Raw genomic sequence first — 8680 nt, forward strand, 5'->3', positions numbered from 1 at the left:
TTAATTGAGTATTATTTTGGGGGAAAGTTGTAACTTTCAGTTCACTACATTTCAAAGACAAATAGACACCACTACATTTCTAGGAAAGTTGTCGTTACTCGTTACTTTTAGGCGAAGCGTAGCTGTCAGCTGTTGCTGTTTCTTCTTTTCTGCGAATGCGATAGGTCACATGCTGTGTTCCTCACAGAAGGAAACCAATCACAGTACCCGTTCTCAACTGGGACAGATGTAAAAGCAGAAATATGTCATCCAACTAATCAACTCATCAAACTGAGTCTGTAAATCATCACAAACCACAAAACCAACTGTGATGGAAGAGGAATGTTTTTATTTTTTTGACACTGGAAAGCACTTTGTGTTTATTGCTTGAAAAGGGCTCTACAAATAAAATTATTATACATAAAAATTCAGGAAATTTCTGTATTTAATAATTAATTCAGTGGGCAGTATGCAATGAAAGAAAGAGTGATTGAGCCTTGGGGTGTTTTCACATCTGCAGCTCGGCTCATCTGGTCCGGACCAAAAGAGTGCAATTAAACCTTTTTGCAATTTAGTTCTGTTTCAGTTCAAGCTCAAATAAACAACCATATAGAAACAACCAAATCTAAGCATTACTGAGCAAATTGCAACATGTTATGAATTAAGGCTAAGAGATAGAAACAGGATGAAAAGGAGGCGTCTTGCTGCCTACAGTACACTGCACACCTGTGTGTGTGTTGGCTGACCTGACCTGACCTCGCTGACCTGCAGTGACTTGCAGTGACCAGCCCAAACAAACCACACGAAGCAGGCAAATGAGCCGCGGTCCATTTTAACCGGACCAAACAATGCAGGCGTCAAAACACCTGGAGTCTCGTTCTCCCCAAACCATTTTCATTACTCTGTACTGTGAGCAACATCTTCATGTTCTGCAGAAATAAATATTAGATTATTCCAGTTAAAAAGATATATTGATTTCATCTTTATCATTAGTGTCTATTAATATACATTCATATCTTGTACGTTTTGAGGAAGTCTAATCATTTCCTGGAGCATCAGTGAAGTATGAGCTGTTTCTCTGTTCAGTCAAGTCACATTAAATGCATGTTCAATCATTTATAACATTGTATTAGTTCTATTTGAGTCATTCTGTTCACAAATTATATAAAATACTCGTAAAATGTCATTTCTCTGTACTTTATAAACCAACACAACAAACAACAAGTGTCTGGAAAGCAGAAGTGTTGTAAGGCTGCGCAGTAGGAGGTGGATGCTGCTGTTTCTTAAATTATCTTTGCAGAGTAATTCAACCACAAAGCGGAAAAGCATCATGTACAGATCTGCAGTAGAGAAGAAAAGCCTTACACAACGTCCGCCTGCCGACACAGAACGGACACAAAATGTCTCGACTGGAGTTAATCCTTATTTTTGCACTTCAGTTTGAAGGTAAAGCGCTTATTTCTTATGCTTATTCTAGAATTTTGCATCATTATTAGATGATCAAGCCAGTATTCTTCTGCTTTATAAGACACTTTTACAAGCTGTGTCAAGCTTTCTGGCCTTCGTCATCTGCAGATGACAAGTAATGACCAAACAGACTCTTTGCTCTCTGTGTTCTTTGGTTTCTAGAATATGCAGGATTTCACCCCTAATAGATAGTTGATTATTAAGTTTCATTCCCAGGATGTCAAACACTGACTTTTTTTGGGTAGGGATGCTCTGATCGATCGGCCAGAGACTGGAACCAGTTTTCAGCATGAACGGTCCTGACTGGTGGCCAGCCGGTCAGCGCCACATATCTGATTCTGTGCCCGTCATATTCACACATGTGTTCTGCACAGTGTTACATCATGCGCGCAGCACACACTAACCACACTAACCTGACGTAACACCTACAAAAGCACTCATCACAGCCACACACACACTTGCATGACACATGCTTGCATGAAGTCGGTGTTAGTGGCAGATTGCAGAACGGCCGTAAACTTTCTAGCCCTTCATGCTAATGTTAGCCAACTGCTGTTCACAGAGGAACAGTTAAAATCTCACCTCCTGTTCTGGCTGAGGAATAAACAACCTGTGTTCATGCGTCTCCTCAAACTTTTTCTCATCCAGACTCGTTTAACTTCTGCTGCTTGTTTTCTCACTGCAAAGTTTTACTAAAGCAAACTGTTACACCGCATGAGTCTCCGGTTTGTTCACATCTGCTTTCACATGAGATCACATGAAGTCGCAAGATCATGTTCCCCCTAATATATAATCTTAATATAATCATATAATAAGGCCTGGCTGAAACCTGGAGAACTGTGAAATAGTATTTAATAATTTTCTAACAGTCATTGTTTTATGATGAACATCCGATTTAACTTTGCAAGAAAAGCTGCAAAGATGTTTGTGAATGCTGCCAATTATAGTTCTTAAAAAGAGTGAAAATCGGAATCGAACAAATTGGAATTGGCAGGTCAGGCCCTTAAAAAATCAGAAATCGGAATCGGACAAGAAAATTGGAATCGGTCCATCTCTAATTTTTAATCAGTAAAAAGTCCTAAACACAGCAAAAATAATGAGAAAATAACAAGGCAGGTGAACATCTGGAGGGTTGTGGGTGATGATTTTTAAGAATAGCTTTGTTTGGAAAACGTCAGCCTCCATGTAAGAGGACCTCGGCCCTCTGCAGATAAAAAAGGCTCAGTCTAAGGTAACAAAAGCACAGAATTCTTATTTTCAGGGGATTTTACACAAAGGAAAACATAATTATCACTGTTATATTCCATTTCTGCCATATTCTGCCAATAGATCCACGTTAATCTTACACACTGAACTGATAACTGGGATTACTCAGATTTTTATTTTTAGTAAAATCCTCATGTTCAATGTTTAGAGTCCATGCAGATGATTTTATATGTAATGTGTCTTTTCTTACAGAACATGTTCTTTTTTCTCCAGCAGGCATCAGTAGAGAATTCGTCTATCTCTACAACAGTCCTGGACATGATGTCACTCTGTCCTGTGGCAGAGCGTCAGTCCCCAACACAACATGCTCCATCGTTTCATGGATTTACAGCAGAGACCCGTCTCTGACTTTATTTGTTGTTAAGGAAGGAAAAGTTCAGAAGAGCTCAGTCCGAGCTGACAGGCTGAGTCTGGACTCTGACTGCTCTTTGGTCATTAACAATATCACTGCTGAGGATTTTGGTCGCTACACCTGTCGGCAAGGGAGAAACACCGATCTGGATGCACATGTACACCTAAGTCTCCTCACTGGTAAGTCTCATCAATTTATCAGATAATCAAGAGGGAATTTATGTGTTTTTTGGGGACAAAAATGTTGCATTGTGCCAAACTCAACTGCATTCCAGCCATACACCCTTTTGCTGTGCACCATGCCTCGGCTTGCAAGGTGTGCAAGTGCATGTGTTCATTTGTATCCTTCTTCATGCACCGTACACCTCCTCCAGTGGTTGGCTGATAAATATTCCTTACAAGTTTCCTTTTTTCATTTTACGAACTCATTGCCACTGAAAGGTTTTAATTCCACTTGGTTCAGCTCACTGTCATATTTGAACTCAATAAACAGTGATGACGGAAGATGAATAGAAACTTGTCGGGGTCTTTTATGCTGAGTTAACAGTTATTACTTGTTTTCTCTCAGTCTCTCCATCTACACCAGATGCTGATCCAGAGAGGGACGGTGAAGTCACATTAGTCTGCTCTCTGCTGAGACAGAATGATTTTGGTCCTTGTCAACAGAACAGCATCCGCTGGGTGGATGAGACAGGAACTGTGCTGGATGGTGAAGGTGTCGGGTACAAGTTCCTCAGAGCGATAAACTGCATCTCTTATCTCACTGTGAGGCGTCAGAGTGGGAACAACAGGACATACACCTGCCAGTTTGTTGACAGGGGGAACACTGTAAAGGTGGAGACTGACTACACACCTGTCTTCACAGGTGACACAAGGGACGATCAGCAAGGAAAATCTAACTCAGGTAAAATAATCTGCAGCACACCTGATACACAGTTTTTCCTGTTGGTATAAATATTTCTGATGTGATGTTCTACTCTAAACTACTGTTATTTTGTTCTGCAGTGGATTAAATATTGTACATGTTGGATAACTGATGTTATTTTCTTCTAAATCATGCTGAACAGGTTCCACAGATTGGCCTCTGAGCAGCATCATGTTGGCTCTGAGGATCACAGGACTGATCCTCATCATTGTGATCACTGTTCTTCTCTTCAGAGACAGAAGTGAGGAAATTCAGAGCATCATTTTGTATAAGTATCATATGGTCAGAATATTAATGCAACTTCATTTTTCCCCAGTGAAAACTAAACCCTGTGATAAAGGCAACAATGTGAGTAAAAAAGCAAACAACTACTATGATTTTGAAAATTAAAGGTTGTTGCCATGAGGATTTTCTGAATCTCATTTATGGTGTTTTTGTGTTTCACAGGTGCAGAAGGATGGCGACGAGGTCAATTATGAAAATGTAGAAGCAGGTCCAGCTGCTGTTAGACTGCACTGATCCACAACTTCCACAACGACGTCGATTCACCAGAAAGTCAAATATGAGCACAGTCACGAGTAATCGAAGCTTTGAGTTACAGTGACTTTAAATAATAATTATAATAATGATGAACTCTAGTCTAAAGTACCTGTTCAAAGAGATGGACACAGTTTGAGACAAATTGTTGAGTTGTGGAGACCAAAACGGAGCTAAAAGATAAGTTAATGTTGGGATTAGATTTATGATGATGATGTGATGTGATGCTGGTTTTTCTGCTTCAAAATAAATCAAATAAAAGATTAATTAAGCTTTAAATGATTATACTGCTGTTGTTCTCTGTTTTATTTCTGTTGAGCTGAACATTTTCTTTTATTATCAGTCACAGTTTAATTTTTCTTGTGTTATTAGTCTTGTGTTCTATTAACCATCAGTTTATATGTTCAGCCTGAGTGTCTAACTATTACAGAGTACCTCCAGGGTTCATCAAGTTAAACTGGAGACTTTTTAAAGACCTTTTTAATGCTACTTGACAATGATTTAAAATGTTGATCACATATTATTAATTAACTGACTCATACTGACACTTCCCTCTGTTCAGATATCCTGTCTGAAGGTCATATGTTTTGTTTCAACACTGAGGGGTACACATATTAAGTCTTCCCTCTGGAAACTTTAGTGTCATTTTGGTGACTTTTTATGCACCAATGTCTGCCTTTTCTGCCTCAGTTCATAGTGGTGATGTGTTTGTTCATGTGAAGGAAAACACAAAAATCAGGCGCCAGGTGATAATTCAAGATATATAAAAATATTATGAAGTAAAGCTTTCAGGAAAGTGTTTTTTCTTTTCAAAATAAAGGTCATCTTCTACTCTCTAATGTGCATGTTCTATGTACATGTATTTCCTGAGGTACACTATGTTGTAACTACAGTCTGTCACTGAGACGTGGAGCCACGAAAGAACATCAGCGCCATCTTGTGGGTTTTCAAGCAACAACAATTTAATTTGTGTATTAAAAGCTTTGGTTAGGCTGTAAGTATCTGAACATGTAGTTAAAAGCAGATTGGCTGCTGAAGAGTTTCACTTAAAGAGGGAATTCAATTTTAAAAATCATCACAATCATTTAAAACTTACATATTCAAAAACATAAACAAGACTTTCAGAATATATAAAAACCCTGCATGTGACATTATTCACATGTGCTTCTGGAGAAGTTCTTCCAGAGTCAATAAGTATAGATTAAAGAATAATGGGCCTAAAACTGACCCCTGAGGAACACCACAGGAGATGAAATTCCCAAGACGAACACTAAAATCACATCTTTTGAGGTGTGATAAAAACCAGTCCAGGGTCGACCCAGACCACCTCTCAAGTCTCTACATTAAAATATCATGATCAATAATGTCAGATGAAATAGAAACTCTTACCATGGTCGCTGTTTATTCTTAACTCATGAGTAACTTTGACCAAGGCTGTTTCTGTACTATGATTTAGGTGAAAGCCAGATGAATGTGTTGTAAAATACTGAGGATCTTTTAGGTTCTTAGATTAGAAATCGGTCAGTAGTTATTAATAATAGCTCTCTTAAGAGTGCGACACTTTAGAAGTGGTTTATCAGTCACAGATTTGAGTGAGTCAGGAAAAATATCAAATTGTAAAGAGGTGTTCATGGTCAAATAAAATAGTCTTATTGTAGAACATTTGTGTTATGCTGCAGCATAATGTATCTCAGGTAATATTATACGCTCTGTTACAATAAACTGTCATTAACATACTGTGTACATGAAGCAACAAATTTGACCACATGGGGGCGCACTGCAGCTGTGACAGATGGGACGTCACTCTTGTCTTCCTCCTCCTGTCCTTGCTGGTGTTTCTGGTAGATTTTCATTTCTTTTCAAAGATATCACGATGGGGAGAATAATGTATATTTTTTAAATCACTTCATAATTGAATTGCAAATATCTTAATTTTTAAATACCTGTTTATCTGAACAAGTTGCCTTTGGACTGTGAGGAGAAATCTACAAAGACAATGAAATTCAAACTTTTTTTTAACCATGTTTTTATTATTTTCAGAATAAAAGACTCACGTGTGAAGATAAAATATTTACATTTTTTACAGTCAGTCAGGCCCCACCCACCCCAGTGCACACAACAAAGGGTAATTAAGATAAGTTATTCCTGTTTCAAGAAATATGATTGAAAGAAAGAGGAAAAGTTATTTAATTAATATTAGATACTGTTTTATGTGGCATTAGGCATAATTTGCTTCCACCAAAGTGTAACTAGCCTTTCAAAAGAGTGTGAAGGTAAATAATCAAGGCTGCGGTTCCACATCTTAAGAAATGATTCCTTGTTATCACCATAAGGTCAAAACACACTAGAAGCAATAATTGTCGATGGTCAGTCTATATAATGACTATAGTGTGAACAGTTTTCTTGTTTTTGTATTAAGGCAGCAGGATAATTTACATCAGTTTTATTTTGACAATTTACATCAGTGAGTACATTTTAGACTACAGCAGACAGCAAACCTGAATAACAACATACAACATCAGAGGAGAGACATCAGAGGAGAGACAGAGGAGAGACATCAGAGGAGAGACATCAGAGGAGAGACAGTGTTCATCATGGTTTACAATAACGCAGCGCAGTGACAAACTGTAACATTCGGGTTTTCATCATGTCATTTCCTGTTTTATTTTGTAACCCTACCTCTTGTGTCTTTTCAGTTTCCTGTGTTTTCCCGCCTCTCATCAACCACACCTGAGGCCACTTACTCACCTGCCCCTGATTACCCTCCTTGCCTTCCCTGTGTATTTATACCCCCACCAGCTCCACATGTCTTTGCCAGATTGTCTTTGTTGTCAGTGGTGCTGCTTCTTGTTTTGCTGTGTTTGGCCCCATGACTTTGTTTGGACTTTGCCTTTTTATGGGATTCTAGTTTTGTGCCTTTTTTCCTGTCTGTTTTTGTTTGCCTTTTGAACTCTAGTAAAGACAGTGATTTTTATTTGAACCTCACTTTGCCTCCTGTGTGTTCTCTGCGCCTGAGTCTCAACCTTCCAGAGTTGTTACACAAACGTCTCCTGGGGGAGACAAGTGCAGTGTATAAACCACAGAACTGTACAGTAACATCAGGATCCATGATCAAATCAAGTTTTTATATCACATCGACACCTCACACACACTTCACCCTCCCTCCCTCCTCTCTGCTGGCTCTCTTTCTCCTCCATCACATTTATGATTAATGAGTACGGAGTAATTAAGTTTTTACAAGTAGACAAATCATACCACAGTAACATTATGATCCGTGATCGTAGTAGGTTTTTATATCACATCAACACATCGGTCACATGCTCTCTCCCTCTCGCTCCCTCTTTACCTGGTTTCAGGTGGTCCTGCAGCTCCATCAACACTCGCTCCTCAAGTCCATGCCTTTTTTATTCCATTTAGTTCTCCCCAAACATGTTCCGAGGCTGCAGAAAAAAAAAGCTCCAGTTTGCATCTGATGCTCCAAAATCAAAACAAAGTTGGAGTGTGAGCATCAAGACTGCTTTCAGTGTGATGGGTGTATTTAGGACCCAAATGCAGCACTCTGGAAATCTGTGAGGGTCGGTAATGACGTTTACTAATACACAGGCAAAACAGTAAATTAGGCAGATGAAGATGCGCAGGTAACAGTTCATTCTTTGGGCTTAGAGCACACACAGTCTCTGGGTTTCAGGCTCGGGGAGTGGGTTGAGCTGAGCCCAGAAGCAGGACCGAAGACCCGAACAGCTCCGTTCACTTCCTGGCAGAAGTGACGGAGAGGGGCTTACAGGAGGCGAGGTCGACGAGGTGAGGAGTTCAGAACCACCAGATGAGGGATGAGCAGCAGCGAAGTCGAGACCAGGCCATCCCATAAACAAAAGAAAGTAAAGCAAAACAATGGAGACAACAAATCATATGTCATCAAATCCCAAGAGATCAACGGTTGATTTGATGTTGAAACTTCAACTTCAGTTAAAGTGTTCATCATCCACAAACATGCTGTTTTAGGGAAATCTGACATAATGTGCTTTAAATTAATTTAGTCGGCAGTATGTTCATACTGATTGAGTGTGTAGTGTGTCATACAGGAGGGTGTTATTTTGAGCACAGTCATGTTGTTCTCATCAAACACTTCCTCTTTTTATTACGCCACTGAAATGA

The 8680-nt window shown here is 39.2% G+C and overlaps 1 protein-coding gene across 1 annotated transcript; it reads left to right on the plus strand.

The window, feature by feature from the left end:
• Window positions 1–1735: 1735 nt before the first annotated feature.
• On the plus strand, window positions 1736–4507 carry LOC146314757 (uncharacterized). Its single transcript, XM_084737091.1, has 6 exons — window positions 1736–1763; window positions 2929–3243; window positions 3632–3967; window positions 4131–4229; window positions 4305–4336; window positions 4436–4507. The coding sequence occupies exons 1-6, from the start codon at window positions 1736–1738 to the stop codon at window positions 4505–4507; spliced, it is 882 nt and encodes a 293-aa protein (XP_084593217.1).
• Window positions 4508–8680: the final 4173 nt, after the last annotated feature.

Source organism: Lutjanus erythropterus, chromosome 15, assembly GCF_056507025.1.
Source record: "Lutjanus erythropterus isolate fLutEry1 chromosome 15, fLutEry1.hap2, whole genome shotgun sequence".
NCBI classification, from domain to species: domain Eukaryota; kingdom Metazoa; phylum Chordata; class Actinopteri; order Lutjaniformes; family Lutjanidae; genus Lutjanus; species Lutjanus erythropterus.